General features: G+C 44.8%; 1 protein-coding gene across 5 annotated transcripts in view; it reads right to left on the bottom strand.

The window, feature by feature from the left end:
- The window catches only part of LOC140741084 (microtubule-associated protein tau-like), a 78863-nt gene that overhangs the window by 18456 nt on the left and 41664 nt on the right, over positions 1-18743 (bottom strand). For 3 of the 5 annotated variants that reach the window (XM_073070801.1, XM_073070804.1, XM_073070802.1), the window contains exons 5-7: positions 13946-14013; positions 12603-12729; positions 7968-8242 (exon numbers count right to left, since the gene is read on the bottom strand). In XM_073070801.1, the coding sequence (XP_072926902.1) occupies positions 7968-8242; positions 12603-12729; positions 13946-14013 (470 nt within the window). The remainder of the gene's footprint in view (positions 1-7967; positions 8243-12602; positions 12730-13945; positions 14014-18743) is intronic. The other 2 variants (XM_073070805.1, XM_073070806.1) reach the window with 1 other exon arrangement.

Below are 18743 nucleotides of genomic sequence, written 5' to 3'. Positions count from 1 at the left end.
CTGGACAGCAGAGTGCAGAATCAATGCTGGATCCATCTCTACGTATGTCGAATCCAGGATCCCACATTACACAGAACTTTCCAAGGTTAATAGAGAATCCATGGTCAGGGCCAACAATTCTTGACAGGATGCAGACACCATTCAGGGCAGTCAGTAGCCAATGGGGGCACTGTTCCCTCGAAGCCGCACGGATGTGTAGCTACGCAGTAACTGAAATGCTCCCGTACACACAGCCTTTGTTGCCGCGCAGCTGGAATTTTCTTTTACGTAATGTTTTATTAAGGTGCCATACCGTTTTCAGGCCGTGTAAAAATTTCCTGCTCAGAGCATGTTGGTCCACGCAGCTGTAAAAAAAAATTAGAGGGAACATTGCATGGGAGAGTCCTCAGCTGAGTATAACACTGAGTTGAGAGAACTGTAGCCTCACAGTTCCAGGGACCCAAGTTCAATCCTGACCTCAGGTACTATCTGTGTGGAGTTCGCATGTTCTCCAGTTTCCTCCTGCATCCCAGAGACGTGCAGTTTGGGAAACTAACTGGCAACTGTAAATTTCCCCTCATGTGTAGGGGGAGGGGTAGAAGCTTGGAGGGGATTTGGGAGAATAGGTTTGGACAGTTGGTGCAGACTCAGTGGGCTGAAGGCTTGTTTTCTGCTGATTTGATTCACTATTCGTCACAGGACTGTGCTCATACAGCAAATTCAGGACAGTTAGTGTAACGGTGTCTGTGTTTGTCCATCCTTTCAGTAATATCACAATGAGTGTTACTGAGACCTGATCATCACCTACTAGCTAAGTCCTTGATCTCAAAGACTTTGCCTCAGCTTGTGGCCAGTCATTGCCGCCCTCTGCCTCAACATCATCCAGACAGGAATGCAGAAACTATTGTAGAGAGATAAATCTTCTTCCTATCCTCTATTAAACAATACAGATCAGGAAGAGGCTCTTCCAATCCACCTCCTCCTTCAAATTGACATGCCGTTGAATATCAACACACTGCCCAAATCATCACCCATGTTCTTCTCTTTGGTAAATATCGATACGAAGTAAAAACCTTACCCACTTTAATTGGTTCCACATGCAAGTTCCTTCCTCTTTCCTTGAATGGAACTATCTCTCCCTAGCTGCCCTATCCCATCTAAATGCAACTATACAGTGCTTTGGGGTTTTCCTATTGCTTAATCCTTAATCCATGTCCTTTGTAGCTGCCACTGTGATATTCTCCCTGATCAGAACCTCTCGATCACTTCCAAAATCAATCTTCCCTCCTCATTTTTCATAGCTGAAATATAAGAATTAAGACTCTAAACTCATCTGCCTCACCCATTACACTCCTCACGTTAAAATAAATACACTTCAGGACATCAGTCCTGTTGTGCAACATAGACAGGCCACCATGCCTGTGCCAACCATGATGCCAATCTGTCTGCATGTGATCTGTATCCCTCTATCCCTGCTGTGTATCTGTCCAAATGACTTTAAACATTGCTATCACGCCTGCTTCTGTCTTCTCCCATGGCAGCCGGTTCCAGAGACGCACCTCTCTGTAAAATAAAAATGGCTCACTATTCTCTTTTAAGCTTTCTCTCTCTCATTTAAAACCTATCCTGGGGGAACAACTCTGAATATCTACCCTATCTATGCCATATATAATTCTAACAGATCACCAGTCAGCCTCTGATGTGCCAAAGTAAACAATCCACACTTATCCAAATTTTCTTTATTGCTCAAACCCTTCATCCTAGTGAACTTCTCTGCACCTTCTCCAAAGACTCCACATCACAGGAGGTGAAGTGATGACCAAAACAGCTTATAATATTCCCAATGTGGCCAACCCAAGCTCATCATCAAGCTTCAGGACCCTCTGTATTCCCCTCTGCAACTAGACCCTTGACTTCCTCCTCAGTGTGGATCGTAACATCTCCTCACTGACCATCAACACAGGGGCACCTCAAGGCTGCCTGCTTCACCCCTGCTCTGCTCTCTATATACACGTGACAGTGTGGATAAGTACAGCTCCAATTCCATGCACAAGTTTATCAATGACACCGCTGTTGTTGGATGAATTACAGGTGGTGATGAGTCAACTTACTGGAATGAGATAGGACAGCTGGTTGAATGGTGCCACAATAACAACTTCTCACTCAGTGTCAGTAAAAAGAGCCAATAGTTGACTTCAGAAAGGGGAGGGAAGACAAACATGCATCAGTTTATATTGGGGGTTCAGAGGTGGAGAGAGTCAGCAGATTCAGTTTTTCTGAGTGTGACATGCTGTATCAGATTACCTGTCCTGGGCCTATCACATAAGGAAAGCACACCACAGTGTCTTTACTTTCTTAGAAGGCTGAGGAAGTTTCGCTTGTCATTGAACACTAACAAACTATGCCACCTTGGGCACCATGGTACTGTAGCGGTTAACAAGATGCTATTACAGCTGGGGCGTTCCGGACTTCGGAGTTCAATTCCAGTGTCATTCTGTAAAGGGTCTCTGTACGTCCTCCCTGTGGACTGCGTGGGATTTTTCCAGTTGCTCTGGTTTTTTCCCCACTGTCCAAAGGTATACCAGGTAGGTTCATTGGTCATTGTAAATTGTCCCATTGATTAGGTTAGGGTTAAATTAAGTTTGTGGGGTTGCTGGGGCTGCATGGCTCAAAGGGCCAGAAGGGCCTACTCCGTGCTGTATCGACAAATAAAGATAAAACTTTTGCAGATGTACTGCTGAAAGTATCCTTTCTGGTTAGCTTATGGTCAAGTCGGCAATTCAAATTCACAGGAATGAAAGAAGTACAGAGAATAATGGACTGCCTGATGCATCATAGGCACATTCATCCCAATCACTGGTATTATCTATTGGAGGCAAAGCCTCAAGAAAGCAACATCTGTCAAAGATCCCCACCATCTGGACAATGCCATCTTCTCATGGTTACCATTGGGCAGGCAATACAGAAACCTGAAGTCCTACAAGACCAGGTTCAAGAATAGTTACTTCCCTTTGACCATTTGGTTCTTAGACCAACTAGCAAAGCCCTAATCACTAGAAGTGATTAGCAATTCTGATCACTGATCACTTTGTACTAAAATAGACGTTTCTGGTATTGTATTTGTTCTTGTAAACAAATGTGTTCTTTGCACCCGTTTTGCGCGCCATAGTTCCCAGAAGAGCCATTGCATTGCGTACAGCTTGAGAGAATTTAAAAGTGAACGGGGCAGTCGGCACATTTTGCGCGTCACAGTTCTCAATGAAACACTGGATTGCGCAAGTGGAAAGGGTTTAAAAGAAGCAAGCGAGGGCAGTCAGCACATTTTGCGCGCCTCGGTTTCTGAGGAAACACTGGATTGCGCAGAGGGAGAAAGAGTTCAAAAGAAGCATGCGATGGCAGTCGGCACATTTTGCGCATCAGTTCCGAAGCGACATTGGATCATTGGATTGCACAGAGGGAGAGAGTCTTTATAAGCAAGCGTGCGAGGGCAGTCGGCAGATCTTGCATGCCACAATTCCCAAGGAGACATTGGATTGGCGGGGGGGGGGGGGGGGGGTAGGAGAGAGAGAGAGATTAAAAGAAACGAAGACGTCAGCACATTTTGCGCACCCTCGTGTCGAGGAGACATTGGATTGCGTAGAGGGAGCGAGAGAGAGAGTTTAAAAGTAGCGAGCGGTGGCAGTCAGCACATTTTGCGCACAGTTCCCGTGGAAACACTGGATTGCGCAGAGGGAGAGAGAATTTGAAAGCAAGTGTGCTAGGTCAGTTGGCATGTTTTGCGCACCACCATTCCCGACATTGCATTGCGTAGGGGGGGAGAGAGAGAGTTTAAAAGTAGGCGGCACATTTTGCACACCACCGTTTCCGAGAAGACACTGCATTGCGTAGAGGGAGAGAGTGTTTAAAAGAAGCCAGCGAGTGCAGTCGACACATTTTGCACACCACCGTTTCCGAGAAGACACTGCATTGCGTAGAGGGAGAGAGTGTTTAAAAGAAGCCAGCGAGTGCAGTCGGCATATTTTGCGCACCATCGTTCCCTATGAGACATTTTGAGGGAGAAAGAGTTTAAAAAGCAAGCGTGAGAGGGCAGTCGGCACATTTTGCGCGTCACGACTCTCGAGGTGACATTGGATTGCGCAGGAGAGAGTTGGAAAGAAACGAAGGCGTTAGCCAGATTATTTTGCGTACCACAGTTCCCAGTTCCCGATGAGACATTGTATTCTGTAGAAGAAGAGAGTTTAAAAGTAGTTGGGGGGGGGGGGGGAAGAGACAGTCAGCACATCACAATTCATGAGGAGGCACTGGATTGCGTAAAGGGAGAGAATTTAAAAGCGAGCGAGTGCAGTCGGCACAATTTGCGCGCTACAGTTCCCGAGGAGACACTGGATTGAGTAGAGGAAGGAAAAAGTTTAAAATAAGTGAGAGGAACAGTCAGCACATTTTTGCGCACCAGTTCCTGAGGAGACATTGGATTGCGTAGAGCGAGAAAGAGTTTAAAAAAATTGGTGGGGGGGGGGGGGGGGGAGGTGGAAGAGAGAGAAGTGGCAGTCAGCACATTTTTGCGCACCACAGTTCCAAGGAAACATTGGATTGCATAGAGGGAGATAGTTTAAAAGTAGCGAGCAGGGGCAGTCAGCACATTTGCGCGTTACAGTTCCTGAGGAGACATTCAGTTGCAGAGAGGGAGAAAGCGTTTAAAAGAAGTGGGGGGGGGGGGGAAAGAAGGGGCAGTCTGCATATTTTGCGCGCCATAGTTCCTGAGGAGACATTGGATTGCGCATAATTAGACACTTGGCAAGGTCCAATGATAAGAAATTAGTTTTAATTGGAGTAGGCATTGTGTGACTAGGCCAGTGTTAGAGTGGGGAGTCAAGGCTTTGGCTCGTTGAGACTTTGGCGAGGGGAGGGTTTTTTTGTTATTTATTCTTTCTGTCTTATTGCACATTTAGCGCAGCGGAGATGCCAGGCAGGATAGTGGAATACTCCTCTTGTGGGATGTGGAAAGGCAGGGGGACCTCCAGCGTCCCTGACAACTACACTTACAAGTAGTGTACCCATCTGCAGATTCTAACAGACAGTGTTAAGGAATTGAAGCTGGAACTGGATGAACGCCAGTCAATACAGGGATTAGTTACACACAAGGTGCAGGACACAGGTAACTGAGTGACCATCAAGAAGGGGAAAGGGGTTAAACAGCCAGTGCAGAGTACCCCTGTGGCCATTCCTCTCAACAACAGGTATATCACTTTGGATACTGTTTTAGGGGAATTGACCCAGCAGAGGAAAGCCACAGCAACCAGGTTTTAGGCACCAAGTCTGGCTCTGTGGCTCAGAAGGGAAGTGGGGAGACCAGGCAAACTGTAGTGACAGGGGATCCAATGGCTATGGGAATAGAAAGGAAGTTCTGTGGGCGAGAATGAGATTCCTGGATGGTATGTTGCCTCCTGGGTGCCAAGTCAGGGATATCTCAGACTGCATCCACAGAAATCATGTGGGAGTGTCATGGTCCATGTAGGTACCAATGACACAGGTAGGAGGGGTGACAAGGTCCTGCAAAGTAAGTTCAGAGAGTTAGGTTCTAAGTTAAAGGACAGGACCTTCAGGGTTGTGGTCTCAGGAGTGCTACCCGTGCCACGTGCTAGTGAGGCCAGAAATAGGAAGATCATACAATTTAACGTGCGAGGAGATGGTGCAGGAGGGAGGCCTTTAGATTTTTGGATCATTGGGCTCTCTTCCAGGGAAGGTGGTTCCTGTACAGAAGGGATGGTTCACACCAGAACAGGAGAGGACACTAATATCCTAGAGGGCGAGTTTGCTAGTGCTGTATAGTAGGGAGTTTAAAACTAGAGTTGCAGGGGGATGGGAACCAGAGCACAAGAACAGATAGTGGAAAGGCTGTGGGGAAAGATGTTATTAAGGCTACATGCAAAGTCAGGAATCGAAAGGTTGAGCATAGTGGGACTAAGGTTCTGAGCTGCGTATATTTCAATGCAAAGAGTATTGTAGGAAAGGCGGATGAGCTTAGGGCATGGATCAGCAAGGGTCAAAATTGTGACATTGTAGCCATTAATGAGACTTGGTTGCAGGAGGGGCAGGACTGGCAGCTCAGTGTTCCGGGGTTCTGTTACTTTAGATGTGACAGAGCAGGAGGGATTAAAGGGGGAGGGGTGGCATTACCAGTCAGGGAAGATGTCACGGCAGTGTTCAGTCTGGACAGACTGGAGAGCTCGTGTAGTGAGGCATTATGAGTAGAACTGAGGAATTAAAAAAGGTATGACCATGTTAATGGGACTATATTACAGACCACCCAACAGTCCACAAGATTTAGAGGATCAAATTTGTAAAGAGATTGCAGACTGTTGCAAGAAACTTAAGGTTGTTACAGTAGGTGATTTTAACTTTCCACCTATTGACTGGGACTCCCATACTGTAAAAAGGCTGGATGAGAAAGAGTTTGTCAAATGTGTTCAGGAAAGTTGCCTTCATTAGTACTTAGAAGTTCCAACTGGAGAGCTTGTGATATTAGATCTCTTGTCAGGGAATGAGACAAGGCAGGTGACAAACATTTGTATAGGGGAACACTTTATATCTAGTGATCACAATGCCACTAGTTTCAAATATCAAAAAGATAGGTCTGGTCCACGGGTTGAGATTCTAAGTTTGAGAAAAGCCAATTGTGATGGTATCAGAAAGGATCTGGCAAGTGTGGATTCGGACAGGTTGTTTTCTGGCAAAGGTGTACTTAATAAATGGGAAGCCTTCAAAGTGAAATTTTGAGAGTACAAAGCCTGTATGTTCCTGTCAGAATAAAAGGTAAGGATAACATGTGTAGGGAACCTTGGTTTTTGAGAGATATTGAGTTCCGGTTAGGAAAAAGGAGGTGCAAAGCAGGTAGGAAAAAGAGGTACTTGAGGAGTATAAGAAATGTAAGAGAACACTGAAGGAGGATATCAGGAGGGCTAAAAGAAAGTATGAGGGTGCCCTAGCAGACAAGGTGAAGGAGAATCCTAAGGGCTTCTACAAATATGTTAAGAACAAAAGGCTAGTAAGGGACAAAATTCGTCCCCTGGAAGTCCAGAATGGTAATTCATGTGTGGAGTCAGAAGAGATAGGGGAGATTTTAAATGGATTTTTTGCTCCAGTATTTACTCAGGAGATGGACGCACAGAGTCTATAGATGTGAGGCAAAGCAGCAGCAAGGTCACTGACCCTATACAGATTACAGAGGAGGAGGTGTTTGCTATCCTGAGGCAAATCAGGGTGGACAAATCCCCAGGGCCTGACAAGGTGTTCCCTCGGACCCTACGGGAGGCTGGTGAAAAAATTGCAGGGACCCAGCAGAGGTATTTAAAATGGGTGAGGTTTTGGAGAACTGGAGGATAGCCAATGTTGTTCTTCTGTTTAAGAAAGGCTCTAAGAATAATCCAGGAAATTATAGGCCAGTGAGCCTGACATCAGTAGTGGGGAAGTTATTGGAAGGTATTCTAAGGGACTGAACGTGAGTATTTGGATAGACAGGGACTGATTAAGGATAGTCAGTATGGCTTCGTGCGTGGTAGGTTATGTCTAACCAATCTTATAGAGCTTTCCCCTACAACAGCCCACTGGTCACACATTCAACAATCCTATCTTCTGATTTCTTATGTTGTTGTCACTTGGCACTGTGAGTAATCCTGAGATTATGACCTTAGAGGTCCTACTTTGTAATTTCTACTTTATATTATGGACTTGTTTGCTGGAACTCTCCACCTCTCTTAAAAATCTGGACAGCAGTAAAGGTCACGATTCTGCAGAGGAGTCTGGCTTTCCATTCAGAATACATTTAACATAACCTCTCTGCTTTCCAGTCCTGTTCCACTTCAGACAAATCATTAGGGGCATTGTTAAATCTGTCTTTAGGTTTGGTAAGATGCTGTTCTCTTTTTGTTTGCACAGAAGGTCAGAGAGCCTGGTTTAGTCCATAATAAAAGTGAGCCCTGGCCAGTTACCTTGCCCCCACCAGGGGTGTGTTTAATATTATCTGTAGATCCAATCTTTGACTTGATGTTTTTCAGGTCCGGCATTGGTGCAGAAACAGTAGCCAGACGTGCTTTGGAAGCAGCTGGGGACTTTGGGGGAGTACGTACAACAGCCACCTTCTTTACTTCCTTAGCTGAGCCAGAGGATGGCTGTGAGGGAGTACGTGAGCGGCTGCTTGGGGTCCCGGGAGCTCCTGGGCTGCTGCATCCACTCCCACCACCACCCGGCTTGGCTGGAGAGTCCCCTGAGAATCAAGAACAAACATCCGAGAGGAATTAGTCTGGAAGAAAAAGGAAGCAAGGGCAAAATCAGATTGGGCACTTGTAGAATATAAAGATAGCACAAAAGGTTTCAAAGATGTGACAAAGGAGCTTCATGAGGGCAAGACGGTGGACATTATCTACATGGACTTTAGTAATACATTTGATGAGATCCCTCATGACCAAAAGATAAAGATGCATGGGTTCCAGGATGAATGGCAAGTTTGGATTTAGAACTGGCTTGCCCACAAAAGACAGAGAGTCGGGGTGGAAGGTTCTTATTCTAGTTGGAGATCCGTGACCAGTGGTGTTCCACAAGGAGTGGACCTCTGTTGTTTGTGACATTTATCAATGGTTTGGATGAAAATGTAGACGGGTGGGTTAGCAAGTTAATGGATGACACCAAGGTTGGTGGATTGTAGACAGTGTAAAGGACAATCAGGAAATACAGCGGAATGTAGGTAAGTTACAGATATGGGCAAGGAAGTGGCATATGGAGTTTAATTCAGGCAAATGTGAGGTGTTGCAGAGCTCAACAGGAAACCTTGTTGTGGAGGAAGTGTACATTTAATGGTAGACCACTTAATAGTGTTGAGTTACAGAATGATCTTGGGGTCCAAGTCCATTGTTTATGGGAAGTGGTTATGCAAATGGATAAGGCGTTAAAGAAGGTGTATGGCATACCTGTCTTCATTGGTCAAAGTGTTGAGCATAAAAGAAGGAAGTTATGCTGTTGCCATATGCAAGTTTAGTCAGACCACACTTGAGACTACTGTATGCAATTTTGCTCACATCACAGGAAGGATGTGGAGACTGTAGAGAGGGTACATAAGAGGTTTACCAGGATGTTACCTGGATTGATTAAATGCTGAGAGCGGTAGGTGCCTGGAACAGGTTACCAGTTGTAGTTATAGAATCAGACAGTGCAATGGAGTTGAAGAGGCTTTTAGACAGACACATGAATATGAAGTGAATGGAAGGATATGAATGATATGCAGGATGATATTTAGTATAGATTGGCATTGAGATCAGTACAATATTGTGGGCTGAATGGCCTCCCTGTGCAGTACTGTTTTATGTTCTATGTCCTAGGAACAACAGGACAACGGTCTTGCCCAACACTGTCTCCTCACTGAATGCACCAAGTACTTCAGCCAGCTCTGAACTTCATCCTCACTTAGTTCAAAACCAACCACCAAACATGATGGAAAATAATCAAATGCTAATCAGCTCAGTGATTCACTCAGAGCTGCACATTTCATCTAACCCATATTCAATGACCAATCCCGGTGCCAAATGTCAGCGCGTGACCCACTGATGACCCATCACACTCCATACACAGTGTGATCCACTCTCCTGGCTGATGTAGGTGTTATGGGCAGAATATACAAAAGCAAGTTTATTTCATGATCATAAAGAAGGGCAGTAGTAGTCCTCAGACCTATACACCTAAAGCAAAACAATAGTGAGGTCATGTACTGTATCCGGATTACAGAGGAGGAGGTACTTCTTGCCTTAAGGCAAATTAGGGTGGATAAATTCCCAGAGCCTGACAAGGTATTCCATCAGATCTTGCGGGAGGTTAGTGCAGAAATTGCAGTATTTAGACAGATGGACTGATTAGGGATAGTCAACATGGCTTTGTGTGAGGTAGGTCATGTCTAAAAAATCTTATAGGGTTTTGAGGAGGTTATCAGGAAAGTTGATGAAGGCAAGGCAGTGGATGCTATTTACCTGGACTTAAGCAAGACCTTTGACAAGGTCACGCATGGGAGGTTGGTGAAGAAAGTTCAGTTGCTCGGCATTCAAGATGAGGTAGTAAATTGGATTAAACATTGGCTTCACGGGAGAAGCCAGAGAGTGGTCGTAGATGGTTGTGACTAGTGGAGTGCCACAGGGATTGGTACTGGGTCCATTGTTGTTTGTTATCTATATTAACGATCTGGATGATAATGTGGTAAACTGGATCAGCAACGTTGTGGATGACACTAAGATTGGGGGTGTAGTGGACAGTGTGGAAGGCTATCATGGCTTGCAGTGGGATCTGGACCAGCAGAAAAATGGCCAATGGAATTTAATGCAGACATGTGTGAGGTGTTGCACACTGGGAGGACAAATCAGGACAGGGCATAGAGTAAACAATAGGGCACTGACAATGTGATCTAGGAATACAGGTCCATGATTCTTTGAAAGCAGCATCACATGTAGATGGGGTGGTAAAGAAAGCTTTTGGCACACTGGCCATCATAAATCAAAGTGCTAAGTACAGGAGATGGGATGTTATATTGAAGTTGTTTAAGACGTTGGTGAGGCCTAATTTGGAGTATTGTGTGCAGTTTGGTCTCCTACCTACAGGAATGATGTAAACAAGGTTGAAAGAGTGCAGAGAAAATTTACAAGGATGTTGCCGGGACTGGAAGACATCATTTATAGGGAAAAGAAAGATAGATTAGGACTTTATTCCCTAAAGCATGGAGAATGAAAGGAGATTTGATAGAGGTATACAAAATTATGAGGGGTAAAAATAGGGTAAATGCAAGCAGGCTTTTTCCACTGAGGTTGGTGGGACTACAGCTAAAAGTCATGGGTTAAGAGTGAAAGGTGAAATGTTTAAAGGGAACATGAGGGGAAACTTCTTCATTCAGAGGGTGGTGAGTGTGTGGAATGAGCTGCCAGTGGAAATGGTGGGTGCGGGTTCAATTTCAACTTTTAAGAGGAGGGTGGATAAGCAGATGGATAGGAGAGGTATGAAGGGCTATGCTCCAGTTATAGGTTGATTGGATTAGGCACAGACTAGATGGCTGAAGGGCCTGTTTCTGTACTGAAGTGCTCTATGACTTCAAAGCTTGAGAGCAGGAAAGAAAGAATCTCCTATATTAAAACATTTGATTGACTTATGGAATAAGATAAATGTTGACGATGAGACAAAGAAATTAGCAAAGAGATCTTTAATTCAAAATAGACTTATTCCTTTTACAATGGATAATCAACTTTTATATAACTGGTTTCAAAAAGGGATTAGATATATAGGAGATTGTTTTGAAGGAGGTATATTAATGTCATTTGATCAATTAAAGAATAAATATAAAGTATCAAACAACACTCTTTTTGTTACTTTCAACTAAGGGCTTATTTAAGAGAAAAATTAGGTCAAACAATGTTATTACCGAAATCCAATGAAATAGAAACTTTAATTCAAAAAGGAAAGATTAAAAAATTTATCTCTTGTATGTATAATTTGATTCAAAAACAGGCAATTAAACAAGGAGTCCATAAGTCAAGACAAAAATGGGAAAGTGATTTGAATATTAAAATTGAAGAAAAAAAATTGGTCAAGACTATGTCTTGAGAGTATGACAAATACAATAAACGTCTGATTAAGATTAGTGCAATACAATTTTTTACATCAATTATATATTACACCACAAAAAATAAATTAAACCCAAATTTATCTGATCAGTGTTTCCAATGTAACCAATAAATTGGTACTTTTTTACATTCTACTTGGTCTTGTTCTAAAATTCAACCTTTTTGGACAAATTTAAGTTTTATTGGAACAAATTATTGGAATACAACTTCCACATAATCCAATATTACTTTTACTAGGTGATATTGAAGGGATAAAACCGATATCCAAATTGAATAAATATCAGAAAGAATTTATAAAAATTGCATTGGCAGTAGCCAAAAAAGCTATTGCAGTTACTTGGAAATCGGATACATATTTAAGTATAGATCGTTGGAAGAAAGAAATTTATGGCTGTATTCCACTTGAAAAAATTACTTATAATTTAAGAGATAAATATGAAACATTTTTGAAAATTTGGCTCCCTTATTTACAAAAGATAGGATTAAATATATAGGTGCTCCGAAGATGAAATAATTGGTTACTTGGGGAAAGAAAGAAATATATATACTAAAGTTATTACGAACTCCATGGAGCATGTGGGGATCTTCCGATATCCAGGCATTCCTTTTTTTTTCTTTCTTTCTTTCTTCTTTTTTTCTATAGGGATGTTAGGGGGGAGGGGTTAAGGGGAGGGGGGATGGGTAACACATATTTTCTTTTTCACACACTTTTATTCTGTAACTATTTGAAAACACAATAAAAAAAGTTTAAAAAAAAAGCTTGAGAGCAGGGACCACAAGGCTCAGGGACACTTACCAAACTCTTGAAGGGACCTCTCATATGCTAAAGGACAATCTCTTGATCTCATGATCATCTCCTTTGTCTACCTGCACTGTAGTTTCACCGTAACTACAAGAGCGTGGAATACATTCTATGTCAATGTACTCGAGTGGCACAATCTGTCTGGATGACAGTACACAGAACAATAAGAATACCTGCTGCCCGTCGGCGATCTGGTGACTGACCAGATTCCTTCTGAGCGGCTGGAGGTCTGGCTGTGGTCTTTGATCCTCGTGCTGCTGGCAGTCGACTCCTGCTGGCCTCTGGCATGGAGTCATGAGGCTGAGAGACAGGCAAATTCATGTCAGATAAAACACATTACGAATCTGGCACATGGCTTTAGTTCTCCATGCTAAACAGTGCAGGACAGTGCAGCAGGATGTGAGAAGCAACAACTCTACAAGTGGTTCAGTAGGTAGAAGGAGCCAGTCATGGATGGGGGGGGGGGGGCAGTAATAGTGAGGAGTTACATCAAGTAAAGAGGACAAGGCTGAGGAATGAGTGACAGCGAGGGGCAAGAGTGATGGTGGTGGGGGAAGAACAGTGATATGAGAAGCAATGTGTTGGAAAGCAATGATAGATTCGTGGGTGCGTGACAGAACACTGAGGGGAGTTATAGAGTTCAAGAGGAACACATGGACAACTGAAAAGTGGGAATGAAGGCAAGGGGAGGAGTAATTTGAGAAAGGGGTGGGAAGAGCATGGTGGGTGGACTGACAGGCATGGTGATGTGAAATATTGACGAGAAGAGAGATTATGAGAATTTGAGGGAGAAGCAGTAAACATCGGAAGGGATTTGGTGCTTTGATGCTTTTAGTGAGAGTGAAATCTGATGGGTAAGAGTAATCCAGTGACTGGAAGAGGGACGGGCTGGGATGGGTGTGCTAAGCCATGTTGTCTCCATTGTTAACTAATAAGTCAGACATGCTGGAAGACAGCAATGTTTGTTATTCCAAATAATGCTGCAGCAACTTGCAATGACCGATGATATAAAAATGGACAACTACATCTGCTGAGTGCATCAATGGACACAAACAGGGTGCAAGACAGTTAAGCCGAGCAGCTGGTGTTTGCTTGGCTAGCAGAAGGCTGCCATTGTGTGACCTGTGTCAGGACAAAGCCTTGATATGGTCCTTACCTTTGCTGAAGGTACTTTAGCTCCCGTGCCACTGTGGTTTATCGAGGAGAGATGTCTTTTTGGGCTGGTGACGGGGCCAAGAGCTTTTCTGGTACTGACACTGGGAGCTTTAATGGCCCTCTTAGAGCGGGCAGCAGCCTGAGGCCTAGCTGTTGAGGATTTTGCAGATGTAGATGTGAAGACCTTTGCATGTAAATAAAATTCAAAATGGCAACACAAAATACGAACTTCATGAACCAGATGAAATGATGGTTTAAAAAAAATACAATATTACAAAATAGGAAGAGAAACGTTTGGATGGTGATGGTGCTGCTGGCATGGGTTGAGGGATCAGCCCCTGAGCCAATATCTGACTCTCACCTGCATCTTGCCCTTGGTGGAAGCTGCCTGAGGTTTGGCTCCTTCCTCACCTGTGACAGGCACTGGAGCTAAAAACAGGAAAAAACACAATGGGTTCTCACCGATTTCAAATGGGAACAGGTGACCCCCCACTTAAATGGAGATTGGTGGCAGTACAGGTAGAAGGAGGCAGCATACATGATACCTGCCTCCATTGTTGAGGCACAGACTATATGAGCAGGAAGGTTATGGTACACTATTGGCTAGGCTACAGTGGTAGTGTGGAGAATAGGGCGGGTGCAGAGGAGGTTTAACATGTTGCTTAGAATGAAGCATTTTATAGTAACGAGGAGAGACTGCGATTGCTGGGTTTGTTTCCCTTGAAGTGGAGGAGGTTGAGGGACCTGATAAAGGTGTACAAAGTTGCAAGAAGCATAGGAAGAGTAGAGAGCAGTAGTGTTGTTTCCCCAAAGCAGCTCAGGGGCATTGATTTAGAGTAGATCTAAGGAAGAACTTTTTCACCCAGAGGGTGGTGAAGTCTAGAACACATGGGCTGAGCAGGAACAGATCTACTCCCCATCTTTCTCCCACTCACCCCCTCTGTAGCCTCCTGGACTGTTACAGCACAGCCCAATGCAAGCTGGCAGAGCATGATGGAGTCTTCTTAATATCAAATTCTCTATCCTGGAATAATGTGCTCCTTCTCCCTGTCTGTATCAGAAGCACCACATGCCTTCCTCTCCGTGAACAGTCTGGCCTGATTAACACTGCCCATAAGTCAAAAATCACATCAGCAACACATCACACTGCCACAGTACATGGCCCCATTTGCCACATCTTCACTATCAGACAAACCCTCTTGGTTTCACCCACAAGTTGCTGCAAACAATCCAAAACTTCTCACTTTTCCAGGTCTGATGAAAGGTCCCATATTTAAAGTGAGAACTGCTTTCTCTTTCCACAGATTCTACCAATCTGTTTAGATTTTCCAGCATTTACAGTTTCCATACCATGTTATATCAATTTTTCTTCAAATTTTATTTATTTAGCAATACAGCACAGAGTAGGCAACTTCCAGCCCCAACAAACTCTGACAACCCCGATTTAACCCTAACCTAATTGTGGGACAATTACAATGACCAATTAACCTACTTGTCATTGTACCACGGGAGGAAACAGGATCACTCAAGAAAAACCCACGCATTCCATGGGGAAGACGTACAGACATACAGAGATGACGCCGAGATTAAACTCCAATGCCCCAAGCAGTAATAGCATCGTGCTAACCGCTATACTACCATGGCTCCGTGAATAGGGTAATACAATATATTCAAATTTGCTTGCCAAGTAAGTCCCACCACCTTACCATTAATGACTCACTACACAGACCAAGCAGCTGAATGTGCTGGTAAATGTCTCCATTTCAACCCAACTGATCACAGAAATCTTTTGTTCCACAAACTACAACACCCCTTCCCCACTACTGAAAGCTAATTTACATCACTCTTTCCCAGTTCTGACAAATGGTCACAGTCTGAAACGTTGACTGTTTTGCTTTGCACAGATGCTGCCTGATCTACTGAGTTTCTGTTTCGGTACCAGAAGTTGTAGTCCGTCCAAAGATCGGGAGCATTTTAGAACTCCGAGGGTCAAGAAACTGATGCAGACAAAGTGAAATAGAAGAGTAGATAATATAAACAATTTTAAGAGCTTTGATAGTTATGTCAAGATGTAAAGGTTAGCAAGTATGGGCCCTTACAGAGAAACAGGAGAATGGACGTGGAGACCGTTACAGGAATTTGGAGCCGCGGCCAATCAGAGTTCCATAGTGTGGGAAGACGTAGCTCACTCAGGTTTGCTGATTAGCTACACAAGGCATTGACTTGTGGCAATTTGATGTTTTGAACAGCAGTCAATCAGCAATCGAGATTGGTTGGTATAGGAGCCAAGCAGCTGTTTACTGTCTGCATTGTATTCTGTGTTGTGTATTTATTATGGTAACTAATCACATGAGCGGGGGGGGGGGGGGAGCAAAAGGACTAAGTTACGTATTCACGCTTTGTTCTGTGCAGTATGCAGCTGGGGGCTGACAGATATCACATCTTCTCTTGACCGCTAAATTACGCTTAACTTACATTTGAATATGTTTAAGTTTCATTGCTTCAAGATTGCATGTTTGCTAATTGCTAATAAAGGATGGAATATACATCTTCGACCTTGCAACAATCATTATTGGAGCTGAGGGCATGTTATACAAGGATAATAAAACCATGGGGGTTGCCAGCAGTGGCAATTTGGTTTGGTTAGAATTGGCTGCTACATTCTGTCCGCAAAAATTTTCAACAGTTACACCAAACGAACATTCGGATGTGTCTCCAAAATTAGAAGCATCGCAGCCTGGAGCAGCTTATGGCAAGTAATCATGCTGAGTGTTTGGGTTTGGAACACAGTTTTGAATGGTCAGCGCTGCCTGTTCATTTGGGGACTGTAAGTGTTTGCCTGAGAGTTTGATGCTTGATTCTGTTGAAATGCTTAAGTGAATGCTGTTGTTTTGTCTGGTTTGCGCACTGTGAGTGCAATGTGAGTCAAGCTAGAAGCAGTGACCCTGGAAGTCAAGAGAGAAATTAAACTTACTAAAAAAGCTTTGGCAGCTAGAATTGACAACTTTCGAAAGGACTACAATAAAATTCTTGAAAGGATTAAAGATTTAATAGCATTAATTAGAAGTTTTTTTTCCACAAGAAAAGCAGCAAGATGTTTCATGAGTGCAGTCTCCTTTGGATGATTTAAATATTCTTCAGATGTTGCTAAGCAACATAACCTGTGACTTTAATGCCCATCTCTAAGCACGATAAACAGGTTGAAAACTTGGTAAACAATGATACACTTATTAATACAGTCACAGGCTCAACAATGGTTGAAACAAACATGCAATGTTGGTCACGTGGTTGGAGGAAATGGAAGTAGTCATTGATGCACCATCAATAACTCTCAGAGATGTGAGGCGAGAGATAGGCTTTTATTAGCTGGAAGAAAGAACAAGCAGCAGCGTCAGCAGCAAGAGACCACCACACAACATCTTGGAGACTGAGGGAGGAGCAATGCCTCCAATCGCCTTTATACAGGGGTCAGTGGGAGGAGTCACAGGAGCAGTCAGCGGGGGGGGGGGGGGCGTGTCCAGACAGGTATATATAGTTCACCACATTCACCCCCCCTTTTGTTTTAAAAGAGAGTCCCCATGGGGCGAAGTTTCTTACAAGTATATTTACAGGTTAAGTCTATCAGGTGGTCGAATCTGTCGCTGCGATCTACGTAGCACCGGCAGTGATTGCACCGGAGACGGTGGTTGTGCTGGTTCTGGCCTGACGAGGTGTCAGCCCATTAGGCATCAGTGATCCCTCATGTGTGTGTGAGGCGCCCGGTATGGGAGTGTCGTGAGGAGTCTGTGTAGGGCTTGGTGTGCGCGGTGTCAGGTGGGTATACACCTCGGTGGGTACAGGGTTCATAGTTACCATGGAGTGTTCGGGGTAGTGGTCTGCTGCTCCTGCGGGCGCCAGGTCGCGGATGGAGACCGTGTCCTCCCGCCCATCAGGTAAGACCATGTAGGCATATTGGGGGTTCGCATGTAGTAGGTGAACCCTCTCGACCAGCGGGGAGTATTTATTGCTCCGCGCATGTTTCCGGAGCAGCACTGGCCCTGGGGATGTCAGCCAAGCCGGTAGGGTGGTCCCAGTGGCAGACTTCCTGGGAAAAGAAAAGAGGCACTCATGAGGGGTGGCATTGGTGGACGTGCATAACAGGGAGCAGATGGAGTGGAGTGCCTCGGGGAGGACCTCCTGCCATCGAGAGACCGGCAACCCCTTTGACTTAAGGGCTAAAAGTGTGGCCTTCCACACTGTGGCATTCTCCCTCTCCACCTGTCCATTTCCCCGGGGATTATAGCTCGTGGTCCTACTAGTAGCAATGCCCCTAGCCAGCAGGTACTGGCGCAGCTCGTCACTCATAAAGGAGGACCCTCTATCACTGTGGATATAGCAGGGATATCCGAACAGAGTGAAGAGCTGGCGCAGGGCTTTTATGACGGACGTGGCAGTGGTGTCGGGGCAGGGGATGGCAAAGGGGAACCGCGAGTAGTCGTCGATAATGTTGAGGAAGTAGACATTGTGGTCGGTGGAGGGAAGGGGGCCCTTAAAGTCAACACTCAGTCGCTCAAAGGGACGGGTGGCCTTGATAAGTTGCGCCTTTTCAGGACGGTAGAAGTGCGGTTTGCACTCAGCGCAGACTTGGCAGTCCCTGGTCATCATCCTGATGTCCTCAAGGGAGTAAGGCAGGTTCCGGGCTTTCACGAAATGGTAAAATCGGGTGACCCCCGGGTGGCAAAGATCTGCATGGAGGGCGTATAGCTGGTCGAGCTGCGTGCTGGCACACGCTCCCCGGGATAGGGCATCAGGGGGCTCATTGAGCCTTCCAGGCCGGTACAGGATATCATAGTTGTAGGTGGAGAGTTCTATTCTCCACCGCAAAATTTTTATCATTTTTGATTTTGCCCCGCTGTTGGTTGCTGAACATGAATGCAACTGAGTGCTGGTCGGTCAGCAAGGTGAACCTTTTGCTGGCGAGATAGTGCCTCCAGTGCCTAACAGCTTCCACTATGGCCTGGGCTTCTTTCTCCACCGTGGAGTGCCGAATTTCAGGGCCTTGAAGGGTACGAGAGAAGAATGCTACTGGCCTGCCTGCCTGATTGAGGGTAGCAGCCAGCGCGAAGTCGGAGGCGTCACTCTCTACTTGGAAGGGAATGGTCTCGTCCACCGCATGCATC

This window comes from Hemitrygon akajei, chromosome 18 (assembly GCF_048418815.1).
Source record: "Hemitrygon akajei chromosome 18, sHemAka1.3, whole genome shotgun sequence".
Classification (NCBI taxonomy): Eukaryota; Metazoa; Chordata; class Chondrichthyes; order Myliobatiformes; family Dasyatidae; genus Hemitrygon; species Hemitrygon akajei.
Note: the sequence above shows the minus strand (reverse complement) of the source record. Positions and strands in the feature narration are given on the sequence as shown.